The sequence below is a fragment of the Mesoplodon mirus genome, assembly GCF_964341445.2.
Source record: "Mesoplodon mirus genome assembly, chromosome: 11".
Taxonomy (NCBI): Eukaryota; Metazoa; Chordata; class Mammalia; order Artiodactyla; family Ziphiidae; genus Mesoplodon; species Mesoplodon mirus.
Window position 1 is genome coordinate 66,023,980 of NC_138987.1, and position 20,920 is coordinate 66,044,899.

The 20,920-nt window shown below is 44.2% G+C and overlaps 2 protein-coding genes across 2 annotated transcripts in view; one reads left to right on the top strand and one right to left on the bottom strand.

The window, feature by feature from the left end:
* Window positions 1-17,729, top strand: part of LOC309811618 (uncharacterized protein) — a 60,444-nt gene extending 42,715 nt beyond the window's left edge. Inside the window, exon 3 of the mRNA XM_082634564.1 lies at window positions 16,054-17,729. Coding sequence (XP_082490690.1) covers window positions 16,054-16,135 — 82 coding nt within the window. The 3' untranslated portion in view covers window positions 16,136-17,729. The remainder of the gene's footprint in view (window positions 1-16,053) is intronic.
* PPM1H (protein phosphatase, Mg2+/Mn2+ dependent 1H) overlaps window positions 1-20,920 on the bottom strand; it is a 277,205-nt gene that overhangs the window by 16,858 nt on the left and 239,427 nt on the right. The window contains exon 9 of the mRNA XM_082634561.1: window positions 13,402-13,553. Within this exon, the coding sequence (XP_082490687.1) occupies window positions 13,402-13,553 (152 nt within the window). The remainder of the gene's footprint in view (window positions 1-13,401; window positions 13,554-20,920) is intronic.

The window sequence follows — 20,920 nt, forward strand, 5'->3', positions numbered from 1 at the left end:
GTCATGTTATTGCCTAGTATTTTAATTTTGCCTTGTTTTTAACTCCTATTAAAAGTCATTATTATAATGTATATAAACCAACATACTAACTTCTTTGCTTTTCGAAGTCTATTCCTTTCTTCTGGACTTGATTTCCTTCTGTTGAAGTACATTTTTAGTAATGCTTTTAACAGTGGTCTGTGAGGGATAAACTCACCAAGTTTTGGGGCCACAAAAATCTTTATTTTTGCCTTAAATCTTGGATCATAGCTTTATCGGGTATAGAATTCTAGACTGACTTATTTTACCTTAGCCGTTTGGACATAATATTTCATCTTTTCTGACCTCTCTTGTTGAGAAGTCTGTCTTGTTTCATTTTTTTAAATAAATTTATTTATTTGATTTATTTATTATTTTTCGCTGCTTTGGGTCTGTTGCTGTGCACGGGCCTTCTCCAGTTGAGGCGAGTGGGGGTCTACTCTTCGTTGCGGTGCACGGGCTTCTCATTGCAGTGGCTTCTCTTGCTACGGAGCACGGGCTCCAGGCACGTGGGCTGCCGTAGTTGTGGCTCACAGGCTGTAGAGCGCAGGCTCAGCAGTTGGTGGTGCCCAGGCTTAGTTGCTCCGCAGCATGTAGGATCTTCCGGGACCAGGGCTCAAACCTGTGTCCCCTGCATTGGCAGGTGGATTCTTAACCACTGCACCACCAGGGAAGCCCTTGTTTCATTTTTTTTATAAGTAAACGTCTTTTCTCATTGGTAGCTTATTAAATTGTTATTGTTGATATTTTGTTGTTGATGGTATGAAGTTCCACTGAGACATAATAATGAGGATTTCTTTTTATTTATCATGGTTGGAAATTAGTTTTACTCCTTCAAACTGAGAAGATATTTCTGATTCTGGAAAATTTTCAACCATGAACTTTTTGAATGCTGACTCCCCTCTTATTTTTTGTGTTTTCTCCATAATTTTATATTTTCTCCTGTTAGATCCTTCTCATTTTACCTTCCAGATTTCAATCTCTTTCCTGTTTTTTTAAAATCTCTTGGTTAATATCTTTCAGTTCACTAATTCATACTTTAGCAGTTTACTATTCTCTATATATCTCTACTATACTATTCTCTCCATTCAGTGAGTTACTTTATTTCAATGACATTTGCAAATTTCTATTTGGTTCTTTTCCAAATCCGCCTCTTCTTACCTTGTGGTTCTATTTGTACATGTTTAAAGTTTCTTTCATCCTGTTCTGTTAGGTTTTCTTTGGGGGGACAGAGGGAAGGCTCTGTTGTATCCAGTTATCCTTTCTCGTGGTAGGTTTGAAGGTAAGATAGAAGCCTCTCTTCAGTAGGGTTGTTTACTGTGTGCCTTGGGTTATCTACAGAGATTTTTAAATGTGCCTTTACTGGGGGACGTTATGGGTTCTTCCAGTTCTAGAACATGTTTTAGGTGCGATTCTTGGCTTAGGATCCCCACACCCTACGTGTGGTGTGAGGTTTAGCCTCACACTTTCCTGTGTGGCGGGCCTACCCACCCGCCTCCTCACAGAGCCTCAGTTTCATCAGGTTCTTGTCATCATCCATGTGCCGCAGGAAGGATGCCCCAACCTGAGTGGGAAGCTTAGGGAGAATGCCTTGGGACCATTTCTTCCAACACTGTGGCCAGGAGCGCAGATTCCTCCACTTGACTTCTCTTTGTGAGGCTTCCCTAGCGAATGCGAATGCGACGTCCCCCCTGTAAAAGAGCAGTCTGCACGGACAACTGAAGGGCACTGATTAGATGCTGCTTGCAGTAACTGAACAGTGCAGCTGAACTCTAGGACTGGTTTCCTGATGTTTCCTTCATGCTACAGGAGACACAGTATTGAAACGAAGTCACAAATGGTGTTTAGGTAAAATGAGGCCGCTTGTGGGGATCTTTCCTCATAAGCTGATCAACTCAACACAACCCCAGGCACCTAGTTCTTAGGAGAAGGTTTTTTTTGCCCCAGCTCCAATCTCAGCCAGGCTGATGGACACTTTAGAACTCATGAGCATCCTTAGTCAAGCACCATCTTGCCCCAGGCAGGAAACCACCTTTAAGGTTGCTTTATATCAAATCTGGTGCCTGAGGAAAAGAAGAAACATTTCCTCTGGAGGGAAAGGACTGCTTCTCCTCTCCCCCATTTCATTCTCCTGCAATTTCTACCTGACAAGGGCTGTCTGGTTTGGTAACAATGAAAAAGACTGCTTCACGTGGCAGTAAGACAGGAGGGTTCTACTGAGTTTGGTGCTGAGGCTGAACACAAAAGGCACACGTGCCAGAGACTGAAGGGCACAGGAAGCAGCGGGAGAGAATGTGAGTCAAAACATGAAATACAAATACAGAACATACAGGAGAGCAGCAGAGAAGAATATGGTGCAGCTGATGACAGCCAAAGGGTCGTGGATTCCATTACACCCCGGCCGGGATGATGAGGGGCCGAGGAGCCCCGTGATCCTGGAAGCTGGATGTGGGGGAGCACCTCAGGGCCTCACGCGGAAGGCTTGGTCAGACCGCATCCGGGAAGTAGTGCGGGAGTAGCTGGGGTACTCACCCCTCCTAACGAAGAGTCTCCCAGGGAGACCAGTTTTGTACTTTGAGAGCATTTTTCTTCTCTGGCTGAAGCTTTCCATATTGATCGGCCGAGCTCTGCTGAAAGGGGCGGCGGCCGGGAGGGGTCTGACTTGGCAGGTGCACAGGGCCTGGCGCAGAGGCTTCCTCGGGCCGAGCAGGAGGGAGCAGGGGAGGGACAGTAGGGGAGAGAAGAAAAGCAGAAAAGGAAGAGGGGCTGAAGGACCACGGGAAGGCCAGAGGCTCTTTTCACAACCACTGACGCTGAAGTCAGGGTGGAAGGAGGCCAGAGGGCACGTCCTCCATTGTCTCTGTCGTCTTTGCCACGTCTGGGCACTTCTTAGCTCTTTCACCTCTTCAGTGGGGTGTACGAAGGGCCCCGGGTGTGGGCTGGGTTGCCACGGGTCCCAGCCTGGCTGCACCACCGCCCACATCGGGGGCTCTGCGGAAACTCCCTAGCCTCTCGAATCTGGAATAATGCTAGTGCCTGCCTCAAAGGTCCTGCCGGGGTGAACAGAACCTTCCTAAAGCATTTCCCTCATTAGACATAAAAGGCCTCTCTCCCCCACCAAGAGTTTTGCCCACAGTCATCCACCTTTTGTAGAGTCTCTTCCCACAAGACCGCATCTGAATCAGCAGATTGGAGTGTCAAAAATAAGTCCGTTTCAGGCCTCAGGCTGTAACCTGGCCTTAAAGCCAACAGTTCTAGTTGGGCAGGAACTTCTGTTTGCCATTTGGATGGTACAGACAGGGTCTTGCAAGAGGGAGGGTAGGTGGCAGGAACTGGGGAATTAATGGGTTCCGAATATTTGCATATAAAAGGCAGCTTCCATCTGCTGAGGCCCCGCAGTAATAGAGTATGATGGGAACAGGAGAAGGAATCCTCTTTGCATTCTGAGCAGGCCTCTGAGATTTAAGAGGTAGAAAAGCTCTCCCAAGCTTGGGAACATGGGCAGGGATCTATGGTAACGGGGTAGGTGGGGTGAGGGCGGGTGACTTGGAGGGAGCTCTTTGCTGTGCTCAGAACCAGGCAACTTGTCCTGGGAGGAGGCCCGCCTCAGGCTCACTGCTGGGAGCTGAGCCACACGTGTCCCTTGTCTGGCTCTGAAGCCACTGAAGGTGCTCACACCAGCTTCTGTCCCGCCTGCAGTGCGGGGACTTCACTCAGGCAGAGTACCCTGAGACACGGGAACAGTGACAGCCGCTGCCCACAACACTGTCCCTGTGTCCCCTGGGGGTCTGTGTGTCAGCAGGTGCAAGGCCACGGACTAGGGAGAGCTTACCACCCCCATGGGAGATGGCGAGAACACCCACCAGGCCTCGCCCACCTCTCTGCCCCGGCACCAGCTTCCTGGTTTCTCAAGGTGGTGCGAGTTCATTTCGATAGGAGGGGGCATAGCAGACTATTTTCTTCTGCATCGTCCCTGGGAAGCCCTTTAAAATGCCCTGATGGGGGCTCCCCTGGTGGCGCAGTGGTAAGAATCTGCCTGCCAGTGCAGGGGACACGGGTCTGATCCCTGGTCTGGGAAGATCCCACATGCCGAGGAGCAGCTAAGCCCGTGCGCCACAACTACTGAGCCTGCGCTCTAGAGCCTGTGAACCACAACTACTGAGCCCGTGTGCCACAACTACTGAAGCCCACGCGCCTAGAGCCCGTGCTCCGCAACGAGAAGCTGCGCGCCGCAATGAAGAGTAGCCCCTCTCGCCACAACTAGAAAAAGCCCGTGTGCAGCAATGAAGAACCAACACAGCCATAAACAAACAAACAAACAAACAAATAAATAAAATGCCCTTATGTTCCAACTAAGTGGCCACACAGATCTGCTCCAATGGCCAGATCAGCAGCACTGAGGAAGGAAAGGCGGGCCTGGCAGTGGGCAGTCCAGAGGCTGTCAAGGGCGGGATGGTGGGCTGACATCCACATTCCCACGGATCTGAATATGCTCAACATTACAAAAGAAACAAAAATGCAGATTTTATCTAGTCTTCAACACGAGATAAAACACTCACCAATTTGTTCTTAAAACCTGTAACTGATGTGAGGTCGGGGCCGGCGATGGGAGGAACCCTTCCTTTTTACATTTGAGGCACAGTTTTTCAGAACCATATGGCAGTGGGAGAAGTTAGTTCAGCCAACTCACAGAAACATTTCATAAAAAGAACCTTTGTCTTTTGCCAAAATGGTTCCTATTATCAAGGTAATACAAACTAGCATTTAATACCTGCATTAATATCCTGCTGTCAGTTTTGGTGGGTGTTTTACTGTTAACTTTCTACTGATTAATCTCTTCCTCATCAATGAGACACACAGTTATCAGAGCCAAGGACAGCATGGATATGAAGAACATTGGAGGCGTGACCATCAAGAAGGCTTCTCTTATTAGGGAGATGCTGTCTGGAGTTTACAGTATGTTGGTACTTACAGATTTAATACCCCTTCATAAGCCCCCAGAGTGACATGGCAGGGGCACTGAGGGTCATTTGGTCCAAGTTACCAAGATGAGGTTTCCACAGACAGGTTTTGGGAAATGAAGGACTGGGCAAAAAAATCCTTGCCAAGTCTTGCCTGGGCATTTGGAATGTAAATCCATGACATGTTTTCACGTGTCCTTTGGCCCGAGGTCCACTCAGCTTTGCCCATACCTATCTCCGTTAGTAATATTAACAATTTATTCCTTTCTAACATATTACTAAGCATCTTCTTTGCATATTTACATACTTGCCTCCATTTTGAATATTCTTTCTGGGAGACCTGCCACTAAACCTCCAGCCTTACAGAGGAGATAATCAGTCCAAGGTATTTTGCCTCAGAAAACCCCTTCCACGCCTTTCTCTGAGCACCCTTTCCAAATTTTGCAGGATGTTTAGGCCTCCTAAGAGAATCTTACTGGAATTAGTAAAGAGAATGACAGGTTGTGTAGCCCAACCCCCATGAATTCCAACCACGCCACCTGAAAATGTGAACTTGGCCTATTTCCTATCAACGGTTCATTTCATGACCCCACAAAGGATGCAAGGAGCTGCCAGCTCTGCTACACTTCAGGGCATAATCCAGTAAAAAGAAAAGAAAGAAAAAGAGCAACTGCACTCATGTTCAGGCCTGTCCACAAGGCCTCCTTTTAATTTTCTGGTTCCTTTCTCGAGACAGTTCAAAACAGCAAAAGGACTTAATAAGATACGCTGGGGTCAGGAAGGTCATATAGCTCATTTTTACCCCAGCTCTGCCAGAGAGGATGGTGTGAGGGTCAGAACTTCGCAAACATATCTCTCTCTTAATCACCTCTTCCCTCACAATGCATCCTGGAGGGGGAGATGGTATTTAAAATTTTTTATTGGGAAGGATGTCATCAGAGGAAGACAGTGCTGGCAATTTGTCAAGCATGGCTGCCACGGAGAGGAGAAGAAAAAGAAAAAACTACACACAACATGAACAAAAGCCAAATAATCAAATGGCAAAACCTTAAAGTCCTTCCTGTCACAGGACTAATGCCCTGCCTGCTGTCCTGCTGAATTTCTAGACAAAACTGGGCAAACACGAAGCAAAACTCAAAGTAAAACAGGCCCATTCAAAACGTCAAATGAAGAAACAGTTTGTTGTTCTTGTTGCTTTGTTGCCCTTCCTATCTCTCAGGAGGCCCACCTTGTAGACTGCATCTTCCCTTTCTCATTTTCCATCAAACGGTCAGCCAGCCTGGTCAGACCCCTCAGGTCTGGACCCAGAAACCCTCTATTCCCACCACTCACATGACTAAATAGGCAAACCTGTGGTCCTGGGCTACATCTGGGGAGAAATGTATCCTTCTGGCTGAGTAAGAACTCACAGAGCCACGGGAAGGGTATGATAACGGGTCTTTCTTCATCACAGAAATTATGACTTAGGCTAAAAGTTATTAGGACGACTTCCACTCCTATTTCTACTTTGCATGACAAGGTCAGAACAGCTCCCGGTTGGGAGGGCACCGTCAGGAAACCCACTGCCTTGGCTTTTGGGACTGAGCTCTCCATGCACGTCCCAAGGAAACACACTAAGCCTGGGTGTGAGTGTGGTACCCTCCTTCCAAATCACAAAGATACATGCAAATATGGCACACACATGAAAGACAACATCATTTTACATAATGCCTAAGGCCTGAGTTTGAAATAAATTAAGTTTATCTGATTTCCCAATATGGCTTAAATTACTAAGGAGCACAGAGGGGTAGAGAAACAATCCATACCTCATATTTTCACCATCAGATTGTCCAGAATGTTTTCTGATTGTAGATCAGAATGAATGAATTACACAAATTCCATATCATTATCACAGACTCTCTTCCCTCCAACTAATCTTCTCATTCATACATTCATTTTGTCAGTGCTTGAGGTCTGACACGACCTGCCCCATTCACCTCTCACACCTCATCTGTGGACACTACCCCACACTAAGCCCAGGCAGCCATACCGACTGTTGGGTTCCTTGAAAGCACCATGTTCTCTCCCCGATGTTGCCCCACCTTGCATTGACTGGCACACACTCATTCACTCCTCACGTTTAAGTGTAGACATCCCTTCCAATGGGAAGCTTTCTTGCCTATCCCTCGTGCTATCTTTTTAATCATTCATATTCTAACTTCCTTATGCTTTTGTAACCTCTAGACTTTAAACTCCAAGAGGGCAGGGACCTGATCTGTTTTCTTCACAAATTCTTCCCCAGTGGCCATGGCTCATAAAATAGGTCCTTAATATTTCCCAGATGAATGAATCTGAATGGGAATTATTTGGCAAAGAAGATAGCTTCCCCCATAAGGTCTCACTGTTTTAAGATGTCAAAAACCAACCAGAATTTTTCTGATCTCCAGACAGATATTTCATCTCTTAGCAATGAAACTATGACCATTTTATAACTTTTCCTTTCACTCATTCATCTATCTGACATGGGATTCTTTCTTAGGCTTTGGTTTGCCATCTTCCCTGAAAGGCAAATTCAAAACCTTTTTCTTTCCTGCCCTTTTGTTCCATGGAGAACCCTGTAAGCCCTGTAGGTAACAGATCTCACAAACCTAGGAACCTATTCTGACCTGGCATACCCCTGCCCAGTGACAGCACTGCCCACAGGTGACCACTCCCTGGAGGGCAGATTTGTTGCCATGGAGAGACAGGGGCTGGTTAGGAAAACCAAGCCAGCTTGGAGAGATTTTAAAAAGTGTTGGGTGCCTTTTCACTCATACCTGTCAGATGGCTTCGCAAAGCTTTATGAAAATAATTACAGTAGAGAAAATCAACAGGAGAATGTTGCTAACAAGTAGGATATAAAACACAGATTAAAACTAAAAGCTCAACAGGAAAAATAATGCATTCGAATTCAAATAAAAGAATCTTATTTGCAGGACCATCGATTCCTTTGTGCCTGAGAAAAATTATACAAACAATTCTAGACAGAGAAAGAATGTCTAGCTTTAATTTTTTCTGAAGGAATTTTTTTGTTGTTGTTGTGAAATATATGAAACATATAAGTATAGCAACAAACATAGAATAACAACAACAAATACCCAGTAGTGCTTACTATATACCAGGCACTTCACTTTATATATAAGGATGAGGTCAGGACTACTGGAACCCCCATTTTACAGATGAGGAATCTGAGGCATGGAGAGGTTAAGAAACCTCCCCAAGGTCACAAAGGTCACAAAGTCTAGAAGGGGCAGAACCAGGATCTAACCTCAGGCGGTCTGGCTAGATCCACACTGTTAACCACTAGACTACACTGCCTCTCATAGCTAACATACAAACAAATGTATGAAAAAGATATACAGTTATAAATAACATGAACAATCATATATCTACCACATAGCTAAAGGAACAGAACATTACCAGTAAATATCTTAGAAGCTCACTATGGGCCTCTCCACAAGCACACATTCCCCTCTGCCACCTCTCTTCCCAAGGTAACCATTATCCAAATTTTGGGTTAATTCTCTTGCTTTTTGTTATAATTTTAATATCTGTATCTCTAAGTGATATATTGTTAGCTTCCTACTTTATGTAAATAGAATCATAATATGTGTATTCTTCTATGGCTGGCTTATTAAACTCAACATTATGTCTTTGAGATTCTTCCCTGTTAAAGATCACAGTTTGGGTTCATTCTCATTTGAGGACTGTGAATTATTTTATTCTTTGTTTATCCATCCTATGGTTGGACATGCAGGTTGCTTCCAGTTCTTATAATAAAAACAATTGTGTGGATATCTTTTTGTATAAATTGAATTACACCAGCACCAGAATAAAAAAAAAAACACCTGGGTTGTTTGTCAAAACACAGATCCCTGGGTCCTACCGCTGGAGTTTTATTTGGTAGATCTGGGGTTGAGTCTGAAGATTTGTATTTCTAGCAAGTTCTCAGACGATGCTGATGCCATGTGACCCAAAGACCACACTTTCAGAACCACTGCTCCAGGGTACAGACCTAAGAGTGGAGCTTCTGGGTTATAAGATATGCATATGCCAGGCCATCTTCAGAGTCTTTCTACAAGTTCACAAATCCATTTTCTTCTGTGTGATGACTGTGTGGTACTTGCTCATTTTTCTATTGGGTTATTTGTCTTTAATGATCTGTGACAGTTCATTATATTTTATGGGTATGAATCCCTCTTTGGTTATACAAATTGCAAAGATCTTCTCCCAGTTCACACGCTGCCATTTTATTCTCTTTATGTTGTCTTTTGAAGAACCAAAGTTGGTAATCCTAACGTAGTAAAGGTTATCAATCTTTTCTTGTTTGTGCTTTCTGTATCTTGTTTAAGAAATCCTTCTCTACTATAAGATCATAAAAATAGTCTCCTATGCTATTTCCTAAAAGTTGTATTTACTTTTCCTTTCACAGTTAAGTCTTAACGTGCCTGGACTTGATTTTAGTGTATGGTGTGAGGGAAGGATCCATTTTTAATTTTTCTGCACCATCTTAATTGTTCTGATTTTGTACTAATATCTAGAAGGGTAAGACCCATACAGAAATGTCACAAACATTCTTGGCATTTTGTTCTTCCATATATATCTCAGAATCAGCTTATGAAGTTCCATGAATACTTCACTGGAATTTTGGTTATAATTCTACTCACTCTAAAGATCACTTTAGGAAAAATTAATATTTTAACAATGTTCCTATTAAAGAATATGTGTAGGTTCATTACTGCCACATCTCTTATGACTTTTTTATTGCTAATATTATTTATTTGCTGGACCCCCTTGGTTTTGACTAGTCTTACGGGAAATTTATCTACTTTAGTTTTCTTTTTAATTTGCTTTTTTTTGAGAAATTATTTTTTGTGGTAAAATACACATAACATAAAAATTAACATTTTCACCATTTTAAAGTGTACAGTTCTGTGGCATTAAGTACATTCACACTGTTGTATAACTACTACCACCATTTATCTCCAGAACTTTCTCCTCTTCCCAGACTGAAATGCTATAACCATTAAATACCAACCCCCTATCCCCCTGGCCCGGCGCCTGGCAATCACCATTCTACTTTCTGTCCCTATGAATTTGACGACTCTAGGGACGTCATGTAAGTGGAATCATACAATGTTTGTCCTCCTCTGACTGGCTTACTTCACTGAGCATAATGCCTTCAAGGTCCATCCACTTTGCAGCATGTGTGAGAATTTCATTCCTTTTTAAGACTGATTAATATTCCATTGTATTATATACCGCATTTTGTTTATCCCATTTAATTTGTTGATGGACACTTGGGTTGCTTCCACCTTTTTGCTATTGTGAATAATGCTGCTATGAACATGGGTGTTACACGTACTATTTGAGTCCCTGCTTTCACTCATTTTGGGGTACATACCGAGAAGTAGAATTGATGGATATAATTATATGTTTAATCACCATACTGTTTTCCACAGAAGCTGTACTGTTTTACATTCTCACCAGTAATGCACAAGACGTTCCAATTTCTCCACATTCTCACCAACACTTATTTTTTTCTCTTCGTTTGTTTGTTTTAAAATAGCCAGCATAATGGGTGTGAGGTAGTATGTCAGTGTGGTTTGATTTATATCAAACCAAATCAGTGGACTCCCAACCACTGCGCCACCAGGGAAGCCCTGAAAGATTTTATATATTTATGAAATTGGTTCTTGGATTTTAGGGATTTTAAATATTCTTTAAGTAGGTTTATTACTAATGATTACAAATTATTATATCAATATTTAAATATAAAAGGTATAGAAATCTCTATAGGAAGGACATTCAGTTGACACACAAAGGAAGTTATGTGGTGACTGGCATTATTTTTTCTCACAGATTGTTCTTCATTAAATTCCTGTAATGTGCTACATACCTCAGGTGTGGCTTGACACTATTTCCCTACCACTCCAGTTCTCTTAATACATAGCTCTGCCTGTTTCACTGTGTTCTACAGATATCACCAGAATTATTCAGTTCTGGATGAACTGAAAACTGCATTTCCCTAATGTGTTAGTTGTTTTAAAGAAACAGATTTTGGCTTTACTGTTTATTTTTATTGTATATTTGTTCTCTTTTTTGTTATCTTTAATTTTTCCTTCCATTACTTTTCCTGGGTTTATTCTGTTGTCTTTAATTCTTAATCTAGATGCTGTTGTTGAAATAACAACAGACCTAAATTTTTAAATTAGGACAGTGGTTTACTAACAGCCTATATGCAGGAAAAGAGCACACAGTCCCCAAGTACACAGCTCCACTCCTGTGGCCCCTCAGAACTGCGAAGTTATAAGAATTCTTGTGTACATGTTTATAGGAATAATATGGCCAGAATTAGCCCAGTAGCACAAAGCAGGCTTCTAGATCTTACTCTGAGAAATACCTTTCTCTTTGGCTAAGGGGCTCTTTTTCTTTTTCTGTGGTCAGGAGCCTGGAGCTTGTGGGCAGGGTCCCTGTGATCTGGGGAACTGGGAGGTTGGGAGGGTTGGAAAAAGTTCCTTTATGATATGGAAGGAATATAGTCACTTCTGGCAGGTCAGGGACAAGTAGAGCTTTTCACCTATGCATAACTCATTAAATTGGTGGGGGGGAAAGGCTCAAAATTCAGCCTTTAAAGTCTTGATATGTAGTAGTCTTATTATTTAGGCCCTGGTCATTTCTAATTTTTATTACAGTTTTTTTATGGATAAGTTGTTTAGAAGTCTGGTTTTTAACTCTATGTGGGCTTGACTAGTTTGAAAATTACACTTTCTATTCTTTCATTTGTTTTCTTAGCTATTTAAACACATTTAAAGTCTAAAGTTAAACACTTTTAACCTCTTTTCAAGTAGAACCATAGCATACTTTAGCTGATTACTATCCCCACTGGCCAATTTATTATGCTGTTTTTATTCAGTATTTTATCATTTTTAACCACATATTAGACATTCTTATTGGAGTTTTTATATAGTTGGTGCATGTTTAAGTATACCTATTTACTAATAGCTTAATAATCCATCTTACTTCTCAATCTTCCGTCTGGGATCATTTCCTTTTCTTATCTGATGACATCCTATAGAATCTTCTTCAGAGGAGGCTGGATGGCAGTAAAATTTCTCAGTTTTGTTCTGCCTCAAAATGCTTTTACTTCATCCTCTTTATTGATATCTTTACTGTATATAAAAATTCTAAAAATTGAGAGCTGCTTTTCTTAGCCAACTGAAGATATAACTCCACTGTCTTGGCTTCTACTGTTATTTTTGAAAAGTCAGCTATCACTGTAAATGCTATTCTTATGTATCTGTTTTGTCTTTCTGGCTGCTTTTAGTATCTTTTTTGTTTAAATTCTTCAGTTTCATTATAAAATATCTACTTAAAATTATCTCTTTATTTCTTCTGCTTGAGATCTGTTGGGCTTTCTGGATCTTAGGTTTAATATCATTCAGCAATTCTGGATTGGAACGTGTTTTTTTTCTTCCCATTTTCTATAGTATTTCCTTTTGCAATTCTTTTTAGCCTCTTAGTTATCTTCCTAGTCTCAATCTCATTTCACACTTTCCCTCTCTTTGTCTCTTTGAGCCATATTCTGGATTGTTCAGATCAGTTTTTCAGTTCATCAGTGTACTGTTCAACTGTCTCCAATCTGTTTAATCCATTGAATTTGTAGTTCCTATTTTTATATTTTTCATCTCCAGAAGTCCCATTTCTTTATTTTAAAAATCTGTGCAGTCGTTTGTAGTCTTCTGTCCTTATGCATGATTTCAATGCTTTTAAAAATATTTCTGAAACATGTTAAAATATTTACTTATATTTTTTGGCTGATAAATCCAATAATATTTACAGGTCCAACTCTGCTGTCTATTGTTTCTGCTGGTTTTTACTCACGGTGACTTATTTCCTTGTGTTCTAAGTGAAAGGTGCCTTTCTCCAGAGGGGATTTCTGTTTATTTCTGAGTCACCTAGGGTTGTTTAGGATGTTTACATGGCCATCATGCTATAAGGAATCCCTACTTTAATCTTTCTCTCCTTTCCCAATGTTTCTTACAAGAAACAGTTCCTCAACGGATGGAAATCAATGCTGGGAACATTTGCTATCTTTCTTACGAGGAGGATCACAACTTGGATTATTCCCACTTTGTAGGATATGAAGTAAGAATGTGAGAAAGATATACTGCTGAAATATCTCACAAAACAAATTCTTTACCACTTGTATCTAGGTTTAACTTAAGGAGGATTTTTATTTGGCTGTGAAAGTACCTCTAATAAGAAATGTAGTCCCTTTTGCAGTTTGGTTACTAAACCATCTATATCAGAATGAATGATGAAAAGTACAAGATTATTATTTATTTCGTTCACATGAAAGACCGCTTGAGGAACAACCCTCCAATCATAGAAATGCACAAACCTGTGAGGGTCGTCTGAGTCACAGTTAGGGAGAAACTGAGTGATTGCTTCTGCCACTTCTTCATTTGATAAAACATCCCAGAGTCCATCAGTGGCCAAGATCAGCACATCGTCTGCTCCGTGCTCGTATCTGGAGAGATCGTAGACTCTTACCTGAAATGAACAGCAATACCCCTGCTTAAGAAGTTGGGAGTGTATTATTCCCCCTAGCAGACTGGCTTCTGATTTCCCTTCCCTTTTCCTGCCCAGCCCAGTGGTTTTTAGGTGTGTGCTATAAGGCACTTGGGTATGCAGCAAGCTTTGTGGCCCAGGGGTAGCCTCCTCTGAAGACTTGCTGTATAGACATATCGGGCCCCAAACACAACTGTGAATGAGCCCAATAAATTAATAGTTGACAAGAAAGAAATTAACTGAAAATGTAATGCCTGCAATGTGGCTGGAACAATGACTCACAATAGATACAGCAGTAGCTAGAAGAGCAGCCAGAGGCTTGCTGCCTACCTTCCTTTGCACATCCATCCCACAGACATTTATTAAGGGCCTGCTCTGTGCCGGGTGCTCTAAGTATAAAGATAAACAGCAGATTTCCCTGCTTCTGAGCTCTCAGTCTGCAGGGGAGATAAGGCCAGTTTAGGATCCAAGGCAGCTACTCTGCGTGTATTGGTTTAGGACTAAGGAGACACACTTTATTTCAAGTACTCACTTGATATCTGTTGGCTTACCTGCTCTGAGGCCCATGGGGCTGGACTTATCTCATGCAATGATGGGGCTCTGATACTACACGCAGGTTTGAGGAGCCTCAGTCTAGCCTAAATCACAAAGGCCACACGCCAAGTCTGAATCTCCTAAGTGTGTCTCGACAGTGTCCTCACCTCTAGTACCTGGAATGACTTGGCTACTTGAACATCCCCCTCAACTCTGGGAAAAGAACACAGTGACCTTAGCAAAAATAATAATAATAAAAATCAAGGCTTACTTGCATTAGGCCACAACTCCATGTTCCCCCTACTCGGGCAGGATGGGAGGGAGAGGAGTTTGGGATTTCATTGCTATTCCCTGCTAATTTGACGGGACCAGCCCCTGCCTACACCACTTCATGAGCTGAGGAAAAAGGCGGGTCAATTTCATCAATCTTCCAACTCTTTCAACCCCACCTCATTATCCTGTTTTCTAAAAACAAGTCTGAGTGAAAGGTGTAGGCCAGGGGAAGGGAGGGGAAGGGAAAGAAAGGGAAGGTGGATGGAGTGTAGGCAGCTGTTCCCGTGTCCCATCACACACAGTCACCGTCAGGTCATCTCAGATCTCGAGAGAATACAATTCTAAGAGGCCTGCAGAACGTCCACATCCACATCTTCAAAAGCCAAGCCTCCTATGTTTTAGGAAGGTCTGCCCAGACCAGTGACGCCCTGCCTGCCACAGGGCTGGTCCTATGGACGAACAGCCCACACCCAGCAGCAGAAAACAACAAAATACCCCACACTTGCCCACAGGGTTTTCGGAAAATGAGCTCAAATGAAAAACAGCCTTTGTGGCCGGTGAACAAGACGGCAACAATTAGCTAATGGCGCAGCACATGGACTGCACTCAGGAGAAGAGCCCTCGGGGGAAGACTGGACCGGCTTTTAACATCTTCCTCTCAAAAGGCAGGGGAAGTTTACATTCTAGAGAAGGCACTGTGCCCTATGAGACCAAATGAAAGAAAACAGGAGGGGGGAATCTTAAGTTTACAACAGACTGGAAAGTCCCAAATGCCAGAATTTTGTCTTCAGGCTGCTGAACTCATGTGGTTCGATTTTTACTCTAGCGGCAACCGGATCCCCTCTGCTTTACCTTCTGTGGTCCCTGGGTGTCTTAGAGCAGTGCTTCTGAAATGCTGATGTGCACAGGAATCAGCCCGGGACCCTACTAAAATGGAGATTCCAATTCACTTCTGGAGTGGGGCCTGAGAGCCTGCATTTCTGTTGTTTTTTTTTTTTTTTTTGCAGTACGCGGGCCTCTCACTGTTGTAGCCTCTCCCGTTGCGGAGCACAGGCTCTGGACGCGCAGGCTCAGCGGCCATGGCTCACGGGCCCAGCCGCTCCACGGCATGTGGGATCTTCCCGGACCGGGGCACAAACCCATGGCCCCTGCATCGGCAGGCGGACTCTCAACCACTTTGCCATCAGGGAAGCCCTGGGAGCCTGCATTTCTAACTTGCTCCCACGTGATGCTGCTGGTCCCTGGACCACACTTTGATTACTGAGGCCCCGGAGGAGTCCTACTGGTCTGTAACAAGGAATCCAAGGGCTCAGTGGCCTCTGTGATGCCTGTGTAGACTACCCCCTAGGGGAGGCTATAGTGAGGATAGCAAATGTCACCCCTGGGCTCCTAATTTCAAGTCCTGTGTCACTGTGTTGTTACTTCCAGTGTGCAATAACTTTGCTTACGAAAGACTGCTCGCTTCTTATTGGGGTAGATCTACAATAAATTTCTGTGATACTTTGAGCTCCACAGGATAGAAAATGTTTCTTATAAAGGGAGGTAGGGAGATGTGGATGTCAGGTGCTTGTAGCACCTTATGCTTCTAGCGAACTAGGAGATGCCACCTGCCCTGCAGCTCCTTTGAAAAGAGAGGTTTCTAAGGTCAAAGATAATAACATCCGTTTCGTTTCAGGACCTGCCCTGTGTGTAGGGTGCCGAAATCTCTTCAAGTGCTTTCTGCGGCCCCCAAAACGTGGAGACTTGAGTTGTTTTAAGCTGAAGCTGTCTTATGCAAATGGAAATCTGGCCAACAAAACGGGTGTGGGTTGATAAATAGCAACATGTTATAAGACGTTCCTCTTCACTTCCATCAATAAGTTGAATCCTTCCCTAATTCCACTATTCACATTTCCACACATAACTCTCTAATGCAGTTTCCTTAGCCAACATGAAAATCTCTTTCAGTACCATTCTCCAAGCAATTTTTATGTAACTAATCAACAGCTAGTCTCAACCCTATTCCCTGGGGCACTCCCCAATTAACATCCTTTTAGGTTTTTTTTTTTTTTTTTTTTTAATGCTACCCTTCGTTTCCTGCCCTTTAGCCAGTTTCCAAAGGACTTTGCCAACTTTCCACTTACAACTCGTGTCTTATACATTAACCTGGGATGCAGAACATTTTGTGAAAACGCTCTCGGAAAAGCCGGACTGCCGTGCAAGGCATCCAACTGCACGCTCATCCTCCCCAGCGGCTAGGGCTTCAAAGGATTCCAGTGGGCTCTGGAGACCCGACCTTCCCTCCCCGAAGCTGTTGCAGGGCCTCCTCAATCAGACCACACTTGCCTCCCCAGACCTCCCTGTTCCATTCCTCAAATAGCTTCTTAATGTTCCGGGAAGCTTCACATCAAAAGTAACGGGCTCTGTGGCTCCCCAGGACTCAGACATGAGGAAGACAGTCTCTGGGAGGGGAGAGATATGATCTGCAAAGGCCTTTGTGGGAAGGGGGTCTGGAGAACACGGGCAGGGTCCTAGTGGCTCCTCGCGTACGCATCTGCCAAGAAAGGCCACGGGCATCCTGAGACTCTTGCTGTTTCTCAGAGCAACAGAATTTGAGCCGTGGAGAGATGAGGCCGGGGTGGATCCGTCTGCCCTCCTGGACCCTTCACGACGTGTTTATTGAGCCCTTACTATGTGCCAACAGCTGTGGACAAAAGTGACAAAGTCCTCACAACTTCTAAACTAGGTGCAATAGACAAATAAATTACAATGCCAGAAGATGACAGGTGCTTGAAGAAAAGTCAGGCAGGTAAGGAGAGTGAGAAGAGAGCCATTTTAGAAGATGTGGTTAAGGCGGGTGTCTCTGGGAAGACACCATGTGAACAGAGATCTGAACCAGTGAGGTGACTTTCCACAGGTCCCTTGCTGTGCCTCCCTTTCCTTCCTTTTGGGGACCTGCCACTCCTCCGGATTAAGAGGATGTGGACACAGTGTTAGACTGGTGGTGAAGAAGAGAGGCTGAGGGGGACACAGTGCCACCCTCCGCTGCCAGAGTAACCCTGAGGAAGACCTGAGGATTTCCCTTTCTTTGCCCCGGTCCCCTGCAGACACAATCCCTTCCATGTTCACTAGCACAGCACTCACGTATTGGTACCAGTCTGGGTTCTCTTGTCTGTCCCTTCCGCATGAGTAGTTATTCTCAAACTTTAATGTGTTTAAGAATCACTGGGGTGCTATTAAGATTCAGGGACCCACCTTTAAAGATTCTGATTGTGTAGATCTGAGCGCAGGCATCAGCCTATGTAAACAAGGGTAATTCCAATGCAAGTGATGGGGGAACCTCACCTTGAAAACATGGTCTTAGGCAGTAAGCTCCCCTGAGGCGAGGTCTGAGTTGTCCTATTTGTTTCTGCCCCACCTCCACCACCCCACCACCCCAGCAGAGCACAGAGCCTAGCTCTTGGAAACCACACAATAAACCACCAAGGGAAGCATTTCCCTTGCTGGACATTTACCCTTGTCCTGCTTACAGCGAACACCCTGAGAGCTGGTCACCTTCTCTTCCCCCCAGACTCAACCTCTGGAGGCCAGAGATCCCATTTTGCACTTCTTCTGTGGGCCTCGCTGTAACTTTCATAGAGTAAATACCACTAGATCTTCAGGACATACTTGCTGAGACAAAGAATAAATGGGAAGAAAAGAGAAAGAAAAAGGATTCATATGAGATCCATTCCGAAGACTCCCTCAGCTCGTGGTGACCCAACTGTTTTAGCTTGTAGACGCTGACGCTCCCAGGCAGTCACCAAACTGTGATGCGCTGATATTTAACAGGAGTAGCAGACACTTTCCTTTTCGTCCCCTATCCTCAGGTGAACTGCTAATAAAAAACACTCCGCGTTTGGGGTGGGGGGGGGCAGCAAGCAGGAGGAAGTGTGGGGTCACCAAGGGTCGTGGCTAGCATGGCTCTGAATCAGCCAGGTGCTGACGGCTCTCACAGCTGCCCCCCAACTCTAGAGCAGAGTCACCCTTACCATTGTCACCGCGCCCCTGCTTTACGGGGGAGTGGGGACAAACAACTCTTTAATGCGGTGCCTCCACTCAGTGCTCAGCTGGCTGCTGTTTCAGTGCCTGTCTAATATCTGTTCGCCCTTTTGCTCTGTTACCGAGGAAATTTCAGTGGCCCGTGAGAGCTCATGCTGCTGTAAGCTGACGCTGCTTCCTGAAGCCACTGTTTAAAAGAATCCATCAGTTCTTCCATTTGCCAAGTCTTGGCTGCTCCTCTAGGACGTCCTCACGGCTCTCACATCTTTATCAGCTCAGCACGTCCTGTCCTCCAAACCCTTTTCCCCGTTTAAGTACTTGAGGTAGGACGAGGTGCGCCAGCAGCTCAGGCCCGGCTGTGTGCAGAAGCAGGACCCTCCCTGCCTGGGTTAGTAGGAGCCCTCACTTCAGGTCTCTGCTTCTAACCAGCCTTGGGACTGGAGACGAGTCCTTTATTTCTTTAGCTCTCAATTTTCTCATCCCTGAAATCATTGTTTAAAAAATGGGGAAAAAAAAAAGACAAGAAAAATAAATAACACTCACTCTACCTTTCTCACAAAGCTGTTACAAAGATCAAATGAGATAATGTGGAAGAGAACTACAAATTCTAATGCACAGCATGTTATTTTTTTACGGCTCTAATCTCAGGGCAATACACCTGAAAGTAAGCTAGGTGGTGAAAGGAGATGAGTTAAGGGTGAGCTCAAAGGACCTGGTGTTCATTTCCTAAAGTCTCACTTAAAATTGACAGTGATTGGGACTCTCAACCATGTTTTGGCAGAAAAGTCAGGTGGTCCCCAAGGTAAAGGCTGCCAATAGGTGGTGGAAAATAAGAAGAGTACAAACTCTTTTCCTCTCCACCCTCCGTGGCCAACCAACCCAAAAGGTCAACCTGCAGAATGTTGAACATAGCACTTGTACCAGAAGAAAATAAAACTCCAGAATATTTCGTCACAGTGGATTATTTCAATACTGGCATGTTGGCAGGCCACCAAGACTGCCCCCGAATTCTCTGTTGTGATTCTATCTACACTAGATGATGTCATGAAATACACACTGAATTTAGTGGCAGAAGACTTGGGTTTGAGACCCACCTCTGCCCCTTAGTAGTTAGGCAAAACCACTTTGTTCATTCACATTTTAAAATCTCTTGACAACCTGCCAGGAATATGAAATGAGGAAGTACTGATTTACCAGATGGGGAGCATCACGGAGGAGGACTTTGGGCATCACGTACCTTACACGGAGAGGGAACTGCAGGGGCCAACGCCTGGGGGTGAGAGAGAGGGCTGGTGTGCTAGGGTGGCTTTGCGTAGTCTGGCTTGGCTACAGTACTGGATCTCCACTGGGGAGTGGTAAGGGATGAGGTTTCTCAAATCTTCAGCGTCTCCCTTTGTGAAATGAAAGTTTAGGATGATGCGGCCACTGGGGATAATTATGGCTCTACCATTCCCCGCCTCTTTCATCACAGGATGAGTTCGACCTGGATGGGACTGACCACATGACCTCAGAGCGTCTGACTGCAAATGAATCAAGGGACATTTAAATATGACAGATAGGTTGGCTGTTCCTCCTACCCCAAAAAGGAGCTGGTTGTTTTGGCTGTGGGTATAATTTTCTATGTGAAATGCACCACAGATATTCTTGAGGTTTGGTGTTTTTCTCTTGTTTTGGAGTCTACAGACAAAATAAACATTTGCCTTTTGAGGGTGGATACCATTTAATAACTGAAAAAGTTTTTAAACCAGCTAAGATATTAGGTAACATAGAGAGAGTCTAAAGTTGTACCCAGTACCTGGCCGCGATAGCGTAAGGCTTTCATTTTCTCCACGTGAGGCCAGAACTTGACAACTTTGGGAGGTGAGCTACAGAGGAAGGACTTTCCTTTACAGACGGGGGCACTCCTATCATCTGCTCCTTTCTCTGGGATTCCAATGGCTCGTTCACCACAGAATCCAAGCCTCACTGAATGGATCAGTGAACACATGGACTTGAATCCAGCTTGTTAGTCATTTGAGGATTACATTTGTGTTCATTAAAATGCCGGTTTGCAGAGATCAGGGTCAGAGGAAATCCCAGCCTGCGAGTGAAAGTACGTGGGTGCCGTGTAGACGGACTGAGTCATGTCAGATCCATTTAGGAGGCGGGGGAGGCAGATACAGAGTGACCGTCCATCCCTGTTTGCCTGAGATAGTTTGGGTTTCTGCTGCTTTCCCAGCATAATTATTAACAGTGTCCCCACTGACTCTCAAAAATGTCCCGGTTGAGAGGGTAAGTTATCTGGTCTCCCGGCGTGTAAATAACTAAATGACTACTGTTCCTTACTCTTGTAGCTGCTACTTCTGGCCATTGGGACTAAACAGAACAACCACACTGTGTTACTACTTCACAGGACTCGTTTCACAATGGCAGCACTTTAGGGATCTCCAGTGAGCAGGAGAGCAAGTTACCGTGTATCTTGCCTTAGAAGAGGAGACCCAGTCAGCCCTGGTAAGCTATGGGATACCTGTCATGTGGCAAAG